At 62.8% G+C, this 13,624-nt stretch overlaps 8 protein-coding genes across 8 annotated transcripts in view; 3 read left to right on the forward strand and 5 right to left on the reverse strand.

Annotated features, from left to right (window-relative positions):
- The window catches only part of AMSG_08656 (uncharacterized protein), a gene marked incomplete at both ends in the record, with an annotated part of 2,095 nt that extends 265 nt beyond the window's left edge, over window positions 1-1,830 (forward strand). The window contains one exon of the mRNA XM_013899630.1: window positions 309-1,830. Coding sequence (XP_013755084.1) covers window positions 309-1,830 — 1,522 coding nt within the window. The remainder of the gene's footprint in view (window positions 1-308) is intronic.
- Window positions 1,831-2,275: 445 nt separating this feature from the next.
- Window positions 2,276-3,907, forward strand: AMSG_08657 (TKL protein kinase; the record flags this gene model as incomplete). The annotated part of the gene is made up of 1 exon (XM_013899631.1): window positions 2,276-3,907. One exon carries the CDS (start codon window positions 2,276-2,278, stop codon window positions 3,905-3,907), a length of 1,632 nt encoding a protein of 543 aa, XP_013755085.1.
- A 137-nt stretch (window positions 3,908-4,044) lies between these two features.
- Window positions 4,045-5,345, reverse strand: AMSG_08658 (uncharacterized protein; the record flags this gene model as incomplete). Its single annotated transcript, XM_013899632.1, has 4 exons — window positions 4,045-4,500; window positions 4,621-4,702; window positions 4,765-5,204; window positions 5,262-5,345. 4 exons carry the CDS (start codon window positions 5,343-5,345, stop codon window positions 4,045-4,047), a joined length of 1,062 nt encoding a protein of 353 aa, XP_013755086.1.
- Window positions 5,346-5,649: 304 nt separating this feature from the next.
- Window positions 5,650-6,206, reverse strand: AMSG_08659 (uncharacterized protein; the record flags this gene model as incomplete). The annotated part of the gene is made up of 2 exons (XM_013899633.1): window positions 5,650-6,143; window positions 6,174-6,206. The coding sequence occupies 2 exons, from the start codon at window positions 6,204-6,206 to the stop codon at window positions 5,751-5,753; spliced, it is 426 nt and encodes a 141-aa protein (XP_013755087.1). The 3' UTR covers window positions 5,650-5,750.
- A 279-nt stretch (window positions 6,207-6,485) lies between these two features.
- On the forward strand, window positions 6,486-7,525 carry AMSG_08660 (uncharacterized protein; the record flags this gene model as incomplete). The annotated part of the gene is made up of 2 exons (XM_013899634.1): window positions 6,486-6,494; window positions 6,597-7,525. 2 exons carry the CDS (start codon window positions 6,486-6,488, stop codon window positions 7,407-7,409), a joined length of 822 nt encoding a protein of 273 aa, XP_013755088.1. The 3' UTR covers window positions 7,410-7,525.
- A 3-nt stretch (window positions 7,526-7,528) lies between these two features.
- On the reverse strand, window positions 7,529-7,887 carry AMSG_08661 (uncharacterized protein; the record flags this gene model as incomplete). Its single annotated transcript, XM_013899635.1, has 2 exons — window positions 7,529-7,555; window positions 7,582-7,887. 2 exons carry the CDS (start codon window positions 7,885-7,887, stop codon window positions 7,529-7,531), a joined length of 333 nt encoding a protein of 110 aa, XP_013755089.1.
- Window positions 7,888-9,653: 1,766 nt separating this feature from the next.
- Window positions 9,654-11,480, reverse strand: AMSG_08664 (uncharacterized protein; the record flags this gene model as incomplete). Its single annotated transcript, XM_013899636.1, has 2 exons — window positions 9,654-10,177; window positions 10,210-11,480. The coding sequence occupies 2 exons, from the start codon at window positions 11,478-11,480 to the stop codon at window positions 9,721-9,723; spliced, it is 1,728 nt and encodes a 575-aa protein (XP_013755090.1). The 3' UTR covers window positions 9,654-9,720.
- A 153-nt stretch (window positions 11,481-11,633) lies between these two features.
- On the reverse strand, window positions 11,634-12,247 carry AMSG_08665 (uncharacterized protein; the record flags this gene model as incomplete). Its single annotated transcript, XM_013899637.1, has 2 exons — window positions 11,634-12,057; window positions 12,205-12,247. The coding sequence occupies 2 exons, from the start codon at window positions 12,245-12,247 to the stop codon at window positions 11,693-11,695; spliced, it is 408 nt and encodes a 135-aa protein (XP_013755091.1). The 3' UTR covers window positions 11,634-11,692.
- Between the last annotated feature and the right edge of the window lie 1,377 nt (window positions 12,248-13,624).

Here is a 13,624-nt window from a genome sequence, read left to right on the forward strand (position 1 = left end):
CCAAAAAAAAAAAGATTTTTTTTGCCCCCCCCCTTTTTTTTTTGGTGAGGGGGGGGATATAAACGCCCCCCCTCCCCCCCCGGCCCATCCATCCATCCATCCATCTCTCGTCGAGTGACAGTGGGTGTGGCACTTGAGTGAGATAGACAGAGATAGACAGCTGCAGAGAGACAGACCAGCATGCTTGCACGACAAACTGCTGTGCAGGACAAGAAACGGATGTGCGGTGTGCTTGAGCGGTTCTACATGCAAGAGCAAGTGTACTCTGCCCTCAACGAGTGGCTGGACGACATGGCGAGGGGGAGCAGCCCACCGACGGCAAAGGCTTCGGCGCTCGGCCTCGCCTGGCGTCGACTTCAGCTTGGCCTCACGGCGGCTGGCTGCGGTTTCGGCTCGTATGAAGAGGTGGCGGCGGCGCTGAAGGAGAACGCCGATGTATGGGACGAGTATGTTTCGCTTGTCGGCGTTGATCTTCCGGCGAGCAAGTGCCTCACGGCGGCGCTGGAGATCATGCACGCTGCGCTGGCGACGGAACCGCTGGCGGCGCTGGTGGCCGAGGCATGCGGGCGCGATGGCAGTGAGCCGTTTGCCGGCTGGGAGCCGGTCATTCGCGCTACGGGCTCCGAGACCAAGTGGACGCTCTCGATGCCGCTGCCCGAGGCGCTGACTGATGCGCTGCACAACTCGGTGTGGGTGCCCAAGCGGCGCAAGCGCAAGGATCGGTTCGTGCCGACCAAGTCGCTGGCGGTGGCCATCAACGTCGAGCACGTGACCAAGCTGGCGGCGCGGTACACAGGCCCGCGGCCGGCCGAGGGCGATGTCGACGTCGAGCTCCTCTTCCTCCTCCTCTTCCAGTACAATGCGCTCGAGGGCGGCGGGTTCCAGGCTGCGCTCCCGGATCCGGTCTTTGATCTCCTTGCTGCGGCGCCGTTCCACGCCGACACCGAGGCCTTTGCCTCGCCGCTCAACGTCACGCTCCCGCGATACCACTCTGCACTCCCGGCCATCGATGCGGCCTTTGGCTCGTCGGGCTCGTTCTTTGACGCCATGCCCGATGCAGGCGTTGTGGAGGCCAATCCACCGTTTACCGAGCCGTTCATCACCCGCATGCTCGCACACATGCACAAGTGCCTTGCTGCAGCCTCTGGCCCGCTCACCTTTGTCGTCATCGTTCCGGCCTGGCGTCAGTCGCCGGCCTGGCTCGCGCTCACCACCTCGCCGCACGCCTCGCGGACCGCGGTGCTCCCTGCCGCTGAGCACGCATACTGCGAGGGCAAGCAGCATCTGCGCAAGACCCGCTTCCGACTCGCCTCTAACGACACCTCGATTGTCTTTTTGCAGAACGAACTCGCCGCCGCCTCGCTTACCATCACCGACGCCCATGTCGAGGCCATCGCCGCAGCCTTTGCCGCTCCGCTCGAAACCAGCCGCACCGCCCACGCCACCGGCGCCGACTCGCGCGCCTTTCGCGCCAATCGCGCCCAGGAGCGCAAGGACGCTCTTTCCTCGCACGTCCGCTCCGCCGTCGCCACTTCGAACTGGGCCTCGCTGTCCAAGTCGATGAAGGGCAAGGGCAAGGGCAAGGGCAAGGGTAAGGGCAAGGACAAGGATAAGGGCAAGAGCAAGGATAAGGGCAAGAGCAAGGATAAGGGCAAGAGCAAGGATAAGGGCAAGAGCAAGGATAAGGGCAAGAGCAAGGATAAGAGCAAGAGCAAGAGCAAGAGCAAGAGCAAGAGCATGGACAATGACAAGGATCGCAAGCGCCGCCGCCATGGTGACGATGTCGATCACGCCTCCTCCCGCCAGTCCAAGCGCAGCAAACGCTCGTAGTCACACATCCCCGTCGCCACCCCCCACCTCCCAGTGGCATCAATCGCTTCGGTTAGATCAGGTCGGATGGGCCACCCACCAGGCGCCGTCGAATCCCTTCCATTCGCTGGCTGTTTTTTTTCCTTCACAAGCTGTGCCCCGGCAGGGAAACGACGCTGATGAGCCGCTGACCTCGACACGACATCCTTCATCTCCACCCCCGCCTCCGCATCGTCGAGTGCCTTTATAGTCACATAGAGAAATCTGGGATAGCACTGAAAGGCTACGGTGCCCGTGGTGTAGAGGGTTGGCGGGCTGGGCTGGTTGGAGGTGGCCGGCAAAAGTGCGGAGCAATAGCAAAACCGAGGCGGTTGAGCAAAAGAATGATTCCACGGAACTGTAGTGGGTTTTCCGGCATGGGCATGAAGGGCTAGCCTTGCCCGTACCACACGTCTTACCTGTTCCCATGTACAGTTACCTGAAGAAGCCAAAGGAGAACAAGCTTGTGCAACTTGTGCTCAAAGCCGATTATGCATCTGGCGTTTACAGCGCGCCGCAGCCGCTCACGCGCGAGACTGCTATCACCGAGTGGATCGAGAGCAACGGGCTTCCGCCACCGACCGTGGCCTACGCCACCGGCAACGGGAATGTGGAGACATCTGCAGCAGCGATCAAGTGCTCGTACGCCGTCTGTCCCGGATCAAGCGTGCTGCATGTGGCTGTGCTCAGTGGTTGGGTGGCACACGTGGCCGCGGTCGTTCAGGCCGGCGCCTCGGTTGGCGAGACGGGCGAGTGGACGTTCAACGCCAAGGTCACCGAGACCGGCTCTCAGCTGAACGCGCAACTTGCGACGGCCGCGGTGGATCCACGCTTTGCATTCCTGTTTGAGCGGCAAGGCGGGACTGCCCTCGATTTTGCGCGGCAGCTAGAAACGGCAGCGCGTTCGACCGGGGCGCTTCGGCGCGCGGTGCCGGGCGCCGCCTCCTCAGTGCCGTGCGACACGAAGGAAGAGGATCTGCGGTCTGCCGTGCGCATGTACCTCGAGTACGTAGAGTCCGGGGTGGGCGACGCGTGGCTGCTCGACACGACGGTGGAACATGAGCCGTTCTTGGCGCCGCGGCCGAGCTCGACCTACGCCAAGCTGGGCTCGTCGTCGATCATGGCCCCGCCGGTCGCGCGCGACGGTGCGGGAGCGTCGTCATCGTCAACCGTGAGTGGGTGGGCGTGCACGGCTCCAAAGAAGGCCCACATCGGTGGGCTTCCCGGGCTCCCCTCGTCATTGGCCGTTGTGGCCAGCGACGCGCTTGTGATCGACCCTGATGCGGTGCTGGGGCGCGGGGGCTTTGGCGTGGTGTACAAGGGCCGGATGGGAGAGCGCGACGTGGCCGTCAAGCGCATCATTGATATGACACCCGCAGGACGGGAAGATCTCGAGCGCGAGGTCAAGGCCATGTACAAGCTCAAGCACGCCAACATCGTCGCGTTCCTTGGCGTCTTTGACGCCAGCGACGACACAGTGATGATCGTGATGGAGTTTGTGCCATTCGGCTCGCTCCGGCACGTGGTGGACCAGGGGTACGAGATCGGTTCGCCTCTCGACGTCGCCACGTGCCTGTCGCTAGCGCTTGGCATTGCGCGTGGCATGGCCTACCTCCACGCGTGTGAACCACCAATCCTGCACATGGATCTTAAGGCACTCAATGTGCTTGTTGGCGGGACGCGGGATGCGCCCGTGGCCAAGGTCTCGGACTTTGGGCTCGCGCGGATGCTCGCGACGTCGGGCGCTGCGACGACAAGTGTCGGTGGCACGATGGTGTTCATGCCGCCCGAGGCCATGGCTACGCCGCCGCGTCCGCGGCGCGCGTGGGACGTCTACGCTTTTGGCATCACACTCTTTGAGCTCACCACGGGCCGCTGGCCGTACATGGGCCTTGGCCTGCCGCTCATGTTTATCATGCACCTCATCGCCAACGGGCACCGGCCGTCCGTGGACGCCATGGACGGACACCCTGTGCTCCAGGCACTGGCGCAGCGGTGCTGGACGCACGAGCCGTCGGACCGGCCAACGTTTGAGGCGATTGTGGCCGAACTCGAGTAGGAGGCGCGAGCGCTACAGCATGTAAAGGCGTGCATGCCATCAAGCCCCACTGGCGTGGCTATCGCCCGCGCGTACGTACGAGAAAGCCTGGAGGAGTGAAGGAGCCTTTCGGCGTGAACTGGGGACTCGGACTACCGTTACGATTGTGTCGAACGCGACGACTTGCGATACAGCTGGTTCGAGAACCATTTCCGCACTCGCAACTTCAGCCTGGTCAAGTCGTTCCTATCGCACTCATCGCCGACAGATGCGACGCGACTCACGAGGTCGTCCAAGTCTGGCTTTCCGGGATATCGGGTCTTTGAAGGAAGCATCGAGCGCGCATTGCGGAGAAGTTTCAGCTGCGCCTTTTTGAACCGCTTGCGACGGGGCAACGCGTCCGACGCCGACGGCGCGCGCCGTCGCTTCCGCGACGGGCTTGCGGGGGTCACTGCAGGCGCTGCGGCCTCAGGCTGGAGCTTGTGGATGGGATCAAAATCCCATCCACTGGGAAAGAGGCTCGTCGAGCAATCCAGTAGCGGGTGTGGAAGCTCGGACGGCGTCGATGGCGTGTGTGCCTGCGTACTATGCGCGACCTCAGACGGCGAGACCAACTGTGGCCCCGCCGCTTCATGGGACGGCTGTGGTACGGGCGAGAGAGGGCACACCGCCGCATGCGAGCGCACGGGGTCAGGCAAGCCTGCCTTTCGCGGCGGATTTGCGAAGCTCTTCACCTTCACCGACGTCTCGCACATCACGCTGCCTGCAAAGAGGCGGTCCTCGGCGGCAAAGAGGTACAGCCGCCGATGGAAGATGCTGGCCGAGCCAGTGCCCGTGTTGGGGTGCAAAGCCGGACGCACGCGGGGGGAAGTAAGCACACTAGCCGGTACTCGGGATTCCCCGCCACAAATGCCAACAGTTGACCAAACACCGTCTCGGGCCCATGCCCATCCGATGAGCAGAGGCTCACGAGCTCAAACACACTCGAAAACTCCGTATGGCTCGCATTCGGCGTCGTGTTCCACACCTCATCGGCCGCCACAAACACAAACTTGAGCCGCGGCGCCACCCTATCCATCAGCGTCCGATCACTCTCCTTTCGCAAGTGCGCTGGCGCGGCCAACATCCTCGCCGCCAACGACTCGCCGCCAAACACCACCGCCAGATCCGCTGGGAACACCAGCTCGCCCTCCCACACAGCTGGCACACCTGCCGCCACCCCATTTTGCGTTGCCAATTCCGCACCTTCGTCCGACGACGACAACGGCGGAACAAAGGGCACGGTCAACGCTTGCCGGGGACCACCGCCAAGCACTTGCTGCACAAACCCATCCCCACCAGCAGCTCCTCGACCCCTACTCGTTGCCGTGTGTACGTTTGTCACTGTTGCAGACGTGCCTCCACTCGGCGAGACGCTGAACACGCCCGAGACGTCCACTGAGCTCCTCAAGTATGCCATGGCTCTCCGGTCGAAAAATGGACCGCCGTGAAGCACCACTGTAAAGCACCGCCGTGAGACGCCTCGTACACAATGGGAGGGTGGACTGGAGGTGGGACGTGCGGGGAGGGAAGATGTAGTGTGTCTATGGGTGTCTGTGGTGTCTGTGTGTGTCTATGTGTATATGCGTGTGTGGGACGGGGAATGAGGTGTATGGCTGTGGTGTCCAGGGGCTAGGTGTGCCGGCATGCTGCGCAGCATTCACTGAATATGCGAAACGCCGGCAGAAACAGAGGTCGCGAACACACAGCGATGGCAAAAAAAAGACGTTTTGTTCGTTTATTCGGCGTCCAGCAGTTGGTGGGCGCTCAGAGGAGACGATGTTGCGATCGTCGTCTGTATGAAGGGAGGGGTGTTGATGGAGGGTCAGATGAGGTCCGGGGTGGCGCCCAGGAGAAGCGCGTAGGGGTCGTCTGTCTCGGGCGGGGGCGGGTTCTTGAACAGCTTATACTCGGCAATGACGGCGTTGCAGTCAGCGATGAGATCCGGGAGCTGCGCAAGATACGTGCACTGGTGGTTGGAGAGGGAGATGGCCGTGCGCTGGGCGTCGTGCGCGTCAAGCGCCGGCGCCACGCGCTCGTCGATGGTCTCGCTCACAACCGCCAGCTTGGCGTCTATCCCGTCGAACGTAGTCATGAGCACCATGAGCTCGTTGTCTAGAGCGTCCAGCCGTGTGTTGATCTCGCTTCGCCACGCCACGTCCTCGCTGACCGACTCGTTCACCGCCGTCCGCCACTTGGCCTTGTCTGTGCCTGTAACCTTTCCCACTACCCCGTTCACCGCCCCGACCACCTGTGACGACATCTTCTTCATAAAGTTCATAATGCCTGTCGTTTGCACGACGAGTGATGGCTTGCACGACTTGGGTCTAGGGCTGGCCTTTCGGATCCGCAGCCTCAAGGTTTGAGCAAGGTTCTCTATTTCTCCTCTCCCGTCCACTGTTCCCGACAGGCCGTCCTCCTCCCCCCCCCCCCCCCCCCCCCATCCCCCTTCCCCATGTCCGCCCCTCCCCCACCATCGGGCACGGCCAACCCTGCACAGGTAAGTGCACCTCTTGCAGGCGCACTCCGCGTTGCTGCTACCACCGTCCTCCCCCTTGCCATGGGCCCGGTACGTGTCCCCGCTCTCGGCGCGCTGGCCCGCACAGGCTCGCATGGCCTCGCATGACCCCCCATCTGGCACATCATCTCACACAGGCAACATTGTGCCCAGACGTCTCATTTCGCCTCGCTGCTGCAGGGCTTGATCATGCAGAACGCGGACCAGCTGCTTCCGTCTGAGAGCACGTGGGAGACCATGCTCGCCTCGTTTGAGCAGTCGATGCTCAAGAGTGTGACGGGGAGCCAGCCTGTCCCCGTGTCAGACACGCCGTCGGCAACCGGCGCCGCGGCGCCGCCTGGCCCCCCTCCGCCGCCCACATCGTGGTGGTCAAGCATGATGTCAATGCTGCCGGGCGCCCAGACCGACGCCGCCCACCCCGCGTCGGTCCCGGATCAGACCACGCCCTCATCGGCGGCGGCGCCGTCGATGACCGCGGAGATGCTCGCGGCGCTCGTTCGACAGAAAGCTGCAGCGATGCTCACGCCGGACGCGACGCCCGCACTGGCCTCTTCCCCGTCGGCTCCTCCTACTGCACTCCAGGGTGTGCCTGATGGTCTTTACGAACTCTATGTGGAGCGGGCCAAGGTCACCCAGCTGGAAGCCAAGGTTGCGGCCCTTTCGGCGGCGTTGGCCGAGGCCAACTCGGCCAGCTCGGCAACGTCGGCCGCGCGCATCGCCAAGCTCGAGCAGGAGCTTGCCGCCGTCACCGCCGAGCGTGATGCGATGGCCACCAAAGCGCGCGAAGAGCACGATGCTCTTGTTGCGCGCGTCGCCGAGCTGGAGGCACGGCTGGCGACCGAAGTGGCCGAGCGCGAGTCGATGCAGGCTAAGGCCACCGAGCTCATCACGATGCAGCACGCCGAGGTCGAGAAGCGCGGCGCTCGCATCCGTGCTCTTGAAGCCGAGCTCGCGGCTCGGCCATGACGCCTCACAGCTCCAGAACAAACTCGCGTACCTCGATGAGCTCGTCGAGCCCGGCTTGACGGATGCCGACCTTCTCCACACCGTCCCACAGCACACTAAACACAGCATTCAGCTGACCGTCACCGTTCACCTCGCGTAGCACCCGCCTTGCGTACGCGCACGTCCGGACGACAAACTCGTCGTCACTCTCAACAAACTCCTCAAGGCCGGGCACCGTGTCTCCGGCCGCATACGTCATGACCATGAACAGCGCCGTCAACACTTCGTTGTCGTCTTTCTCGCTCACTGCCTCGGTCCCCACCAAAAGGTAGTAGATCGTGTCCATGTACGCCTTCATCTCCTCCATGCCCAACTCGTCCACGCGGAGAAACCGCGGCCGCCCTGACGGCCCCTCCTCCACCGGCAAGCCAACTGCAAAGTCGGCCTCGAGCACGACTCGCTGGTACTTGGCGCGCACCGTCCGAAAGACACGCTGCATCACCTTTACGCATCCTCCATCCGTCGACGCTCCTGCCGCACTGTCGTCCATCGTCATGAGGAGGGTGAGACGAGTTTTTGGTGTTCCGGCGGCTCACTGGCGCTCTCAAGCCGAGCTCGTGGCTCAAGCAGGTGCTGAAGTCGAGCGACCAAAAATGTCTCCTTTTACCAACCCTACTTCTTGTTCATCGCCATCCACGACGAGAGCTTGCTAAAGTACGTGGCCTCGTCGTCGGCGGAAGCCTCGCCGGCCTTGCTGCCATCCTCCACAACCTTCTCCTCTTTGTTCTCTGCAGCAGCGTCGCCAGCGTCACCAGCACCGGCAGCGTCACCAGCGTCACCAGCACCGGCAGCGTCGCCAGCACCGGCAGCGTCACCAGCATCGCCAGCGACGGCATCAGCGGCAGCGACGGCATCAGCGGCTTCCGCGGGCTCGGCGCTGGCCGTCGCTTCGGCGAGTTGGCCCTCCAGCTGCTCGATGCGCGCCTGAAGCAGCTCACGCTGCACCGCAAACTGCACCGACAGCTGCTTGACGTCGTTGAGCGCCTTGATGTGCTCGGCGTCGGCGGCCTCAAAGTCGGCGACGACCTGGCCGAGCTTCTCAGCGTGCGCCACCAGCCGCTGGATCTCCTCGTCCTTGGCCGCCAGCATCTCTTCCAGCGCTGCAACCTTTGCCGTCGCATCGGGCGCCGCATCCACCGCAGCCCCTGCAGCCGCACCATTCTCCGCCACCGCCTTGCTCTCCTCCACCATGGCCACCACCTCGCCCTTGAGCGAGTCTGCCGTCTCATCGCGCGCGAGCGCCTTGGCGATTTCTTCCTCGAGCGTCTGCTCCAGATCAGCCGGCGACGCCATGATGAGCTCGCGCTTGGGCGGCATCTGCCGCACAGGGCCCGACGACCAGGTGACGGTAACAGGCATATCGACGCCGTTGACAGTCACGGCCGCGCTCACCGATGCAACGCTCACCGACTTGCCCTTGAGCTTGGACGCCATGATTAGAAAGAGTGAGAGACGAGAATGCGCCGGCGTCTTGCTCTTTCGCTCTTTGAGTACGCTTTTGAGCACGAGAGCACGAGAGCGAGAGCACGAGAGCGTGAGAGCGCGAGAGCAAGCATTTTTTGGCTGCGAAAAAAAAACCAACGAAAAGACGCCGAGAGCAAGAAAGTAGAGCACCTTGCCACGGACACCCACTCAACTCCCTCGTCCGAACCATCATCATGGCCGTCAACGCTGCTGTCAACGTCAACGTCTCGCTCGTCATCGACGAGGAGGTGGCCGCCAAGGCCGAGGCCGTCATCGAGGTCCTCCGCAAGCTCTACCGCGTTGTTCAGATCAAGTACCAGAAGAAGCTGCTCCAGGCTCCGCTCCCCATCTGCCTCCCCATGGGCAGCAACGGCAAGCCCAAGGCTGCCACCAAGATGAACCTCATGGAGCTCAAGTCGTCCATCGACACCCTTTGCCTCATGGGCATCAACAACGAGGCAACGTTCAACACGGCCGAGGACCCGCTCTTTGCGCCGACCCTCACCTTCATCTACGTCCTCGCCTCATACGCCTGCGGCGACAACGCTGTTCCTTCGGCCGTCGAGCTCTACTTTGAGCACCAGCGCGAGAACTGCCTCCTGGCCTTCAAGATGCTCTACGCGTACGTCAAGCGTACTGAGGACGATCCCGACGCCGACTTTGAGGACCTCAAGGAGATGGTCGAGGAGATCCTTCTGAACGTCATGCCCCTCTCGGAGCTCATGGCCATGGACGTCGTGCCTCCCATTTAGACATGCAGGCCGCGCGCTCACGTAAACGTATCGCTTTTTTTGTCTCTACCAACCGCTCAAAAGGTCACCGACGGCAGCGCCACCACACCCGAGCTCGCCAGCAACGCCTCCTGGCACTTACCCACCAGCGGCTCCAGCGAGTTGAGATGCAGATTGTGCTCGTTGATGAGCATGAGCACACACTGCGCTGTCCTTCCGAACGACGGCCGATGGACGAGCGGGTCCAAGTTGGGGCCGGTGCCCACCGCAAAGTTGACCACGTAGTAGAGCGCCGTCACGTGCGCCTCGAGCACCTCGGTATCGTCGTCGGTCAGCCCGCAACTCAAAGCACGCAGCGCCGGAAGTACAATTGCATCCAGCCGGGCTTTGAGGCCCCACTTTGTGTCACGATTTGACGCAGAGGTCAGGACCGGGATCGCGCCGTCGCGCCGCCCAAAGCCCACCGTGGCGCGCAGGCCGGCAAAACGCACCGACGCTGTCTTCACGAGCTTGTTGAAGAGCCGAACCACATCGCTGTCGCTCCCTTCACGGCCCCCTCACGAAACGCCGCCACGATCTTGCTCCCGTCGACGCTTGCGCCTGATTCCTCGCGGCACTTACCGGCCTCTTCAAAGATGTGCTCCACCGTGGTGCACACCGCAGGGTTCCCGGCCGCCTTGGCCACTTGCAGCACGTTCTTCCCGTCAAACTTTTCGCTCATCAAATCGCGAAGTCGCTTCCATGCCGTCGTAGCCCCGAGGCCGGCCAGCTTGCTCTGCTTCCGCACGTGCTCCAGAATGGCGTCGAAAATGGGGTTCTGCCCAGACTTGGCCGCCACATACACCACAGACGCCTGCCCGCGCGACCCGGAGATCTTCGCACCCAGCCGAATCAGCGACCCCGCAATCGGCTTTGCAAACCTGCCGTGCTCGGCGCTCACAAACTCCTGCTCCGCAAGCCACACCAGCGCCTTTGTCAGCGCCGGCTTCTCAAGCTCGCCGTCAACTTCGTTCGCGTGTTCCTCCGCCCACTTGAGCACACCCTTGGCTGCCGCAAAGTTGTAAGCCTTGATGAACATTGCCACGTACCCGATCACGTTTGCCCACGTCTGCTCCTTGGCCAACCACTTGAGAAAGTCTCCCGTCGTCATGCCGCTCATCGCCATGTCCACGTCGCGCAAGCACCCACTCTGGCCATCGCCCGCCTCCTCCGCAGCCACCACGCTCGCCGGATACTCGCGCCTCATCGCCTCCGACACCACATCCTTCACCGCCCGGTGCCACTCCTCGACCGCCGCCTGCGTCACCAGGCCTGCCAGCGCCCGCCGCCACAGGCCCTTGCCACGCATCAGCGCATTCTCCTTGACACCTGCGATCACCAGCGGGAGCGCCATATACTTGATCGCTTCATCGCTCCCCATGTTCGCCTTGAGCATGCGCGTATCTGTCTCGGCCGCCTGCTTGAGAACCTCTGCCGGTGCCGCCAAAAGCGCTCTCTCGAGGATGTGTGCGACAAACTTGAACCGCTTCTTCTTCGACTTGCCAGCTCCCACATACTCGAGCGCTGCGTTGAGCGGTGTCACGCCGGTCACCCGATTTGCATGGTTCACGTCTGCCCGAAAATGGATGAGGTTGCGGAAGAGGGGGTACGCTCCTACCGCGAGAGCCACCAGCAGCGGCGTGGCCCCGGTATGCTCACCGACGCCCTCCTCCACCGTCGCCTCCACCGACGGCGAAGACCGCAGCGCCTCCTGCCACTGGCCACTCTCCACAAGCGCCACAAAGTTACCAGGAAGCCGTGCACCGTCCCCTACTGCTCGCGACGCCAAGGTGCTCATACCTGCCTACGCCGCTCGAGAAAAGTCTGCCCCGCAACGAGCCCTTTTTTGGCACCTTTGAGCTCGTGAGCTCCGCCAGCGCATCTGTATCCCCATGCCCACAGCCACAGCCACACAACCACCTACTCTCACACGTGCGTGAAACCATTGATCAGCTTCATTGTTTCAATTTGTCTCGCACCGGGCTCGAACGCCAACGGTGCCCTACCGCATCACTCCAAGTGCTCGCCGAGAATGGTGTTGCGCGGAACGGGCGTGCGGATGTTGACGAGAATGGGCGGACGTCCCAGCTCGGGATCAAAGACGAGGCGGATTGTGCCGTACAGCTCGGCGTTCTCCGTGTCGAGTTCGAGCTGGCCAAGCGTGACACATTCGAGACCCGACGTTGTCTTGCCGTGCCCATACACACGCAACAGTGGCGAGACCGAAATGTGAAAGTTGCCCCACATCGAGAGCGCGTGCGGAATCGGCCCGGGATCGACAACGGGTGCCTTTTGCACCGGCGGCTCGGATGACGGGCCAGGCGTTATGCTCAGTGCAGACTCATCACCTTCGTCGTACTCCTCCTCCGGAACCCCTCTCGATCGATGCACTACCCTCGTGCTTGTCGTCGTCGTCACCATCGGTGTCGTGCCCTCGTCGCCAGTCCCCTCCTCCTCCTCCTCGTCTCCGCCATCTCCCGCCACGACCGTCATCACACTCACGCTCGCGCTCGCGCGCACACCCACAGAGACACGCTCCCGCCGGTTGGCAAAGTACGCACGCATCCACTTTTCATCCTCCTCCTTATCACCTCGATCTTGGTCTGCCCGTTGACTCGCCGCCGCGGGTCGTCTGCCTCGCATGCCACCCCTGCGCTCCACAAGACGCGGCTTGGCTCAGGAAAATACCTCGCGGCCTCGCTAGGCTTGCAAAGAGCTCAGCGTTTAGCCCTGGATCGCCTCGACGTCGCGACTCCCTTATCAGCAGCAGAGTAGAGTGCGTATTCTACTCGACTTCACCTCGCTGCTGCCCGTCTCCCGCCTTCCCGCAACAAGCCCATTTGCTCTCGTGTGCTGCTCAATTGTAGAGCAGCACGCGAAGCGAGGCGCTCAGCTGAAATGCTCAACTCAAAAACCACGTGCTTAAATAATACCGACCGCCGTCCCACCTCTACTCCACTCGCATGTCCTCGTTTGCCAGTGCTGCCTCGCCAGCTGCGGCGGTTTCGTCGCCGACAGCGACGCCTGGTGCGCCGCAAACATCGTACCTGATGACGATGTGGCGGGCGTACAACGCGGCGTCCACAGAAGCCGAGCCCGCCTGTGAGACGGGTGCGTCGCGTGGCGTGGTGGCGCCGGCCGGTGTGGACGCCACTTCGGCAGCACTGGTCTCCTCGCTCCTGCGGCCGGCCATCGAGCAGTGCACAGGCGCCGATCCCGCCATGACGACAAAGCTCACGGCACTTGCCATGCAGGCGCTCTGTGTGCCGATGGCCGGGAGCGGCGCGAGCCCCATGGACGTTGTCTCCGCCACCACATCCACCGCCTCTGACCTCCGTTTGCACACTAAGCACCTCGCCCGCTTTGTCGACGCCGCCATGAACACCTGCATCCGACGCGCCGTCACCATCTCCTCATCCACCATGCAAGTCGCTGCCGATCATGTCATCGCCAGTCTCGACCTTCTCAACACTCTCATCCGCGCCACCGCACTCCGCTACCTCGCCGTCTCCATCCTCCTCTTTGCGGCCCAGCTTGTGCGCAACGCCTCCTGTTCGACGCTCGCCTCGCCCGACTCGGCAGCATGTAGCGTTGTTTCATCGAGCGTCTACCTGCTCGACATCACCATCGCCGTCTTCTTCCTCGTATTTGAAACGCTGCCGCTTGTTGGCCAGCTCATCGCCGGCCTCGGCTACGCCGTGCTCGTCGTCGCCACCTACGCGTCCGAAGAGAGCGCCGCCGCCATCAAGCGCGGTCTCGAGACCGCGCTCATTGCACTTCCAGCACCGCTCATTCCCCGCATCCGTGCCCTCGTCGGGCCCCTTCCTGACCCGATCAACGCTGGCCGCGTGCTCCGCGAAATGCTCCCGCACAACGAGCTCCTCAAAATCCTCTACAAGCTCGTCGTCTTCTTCGTTCTCTCATACCTTTACTTCTTTCCAC

Source organism: Thecamonas trahens, assembly GCF_000142905.1.
Source record: "Thecamonas trahens ATCC 50062 unplaced genomic scaffold supercont1.43, whole genome shotgun sequence".
Taxonomy (NCBI): domain Eukaryota; order Apusomonadida; family Apusomonadidae; genus Thecamonas; species Thecamonas trahens.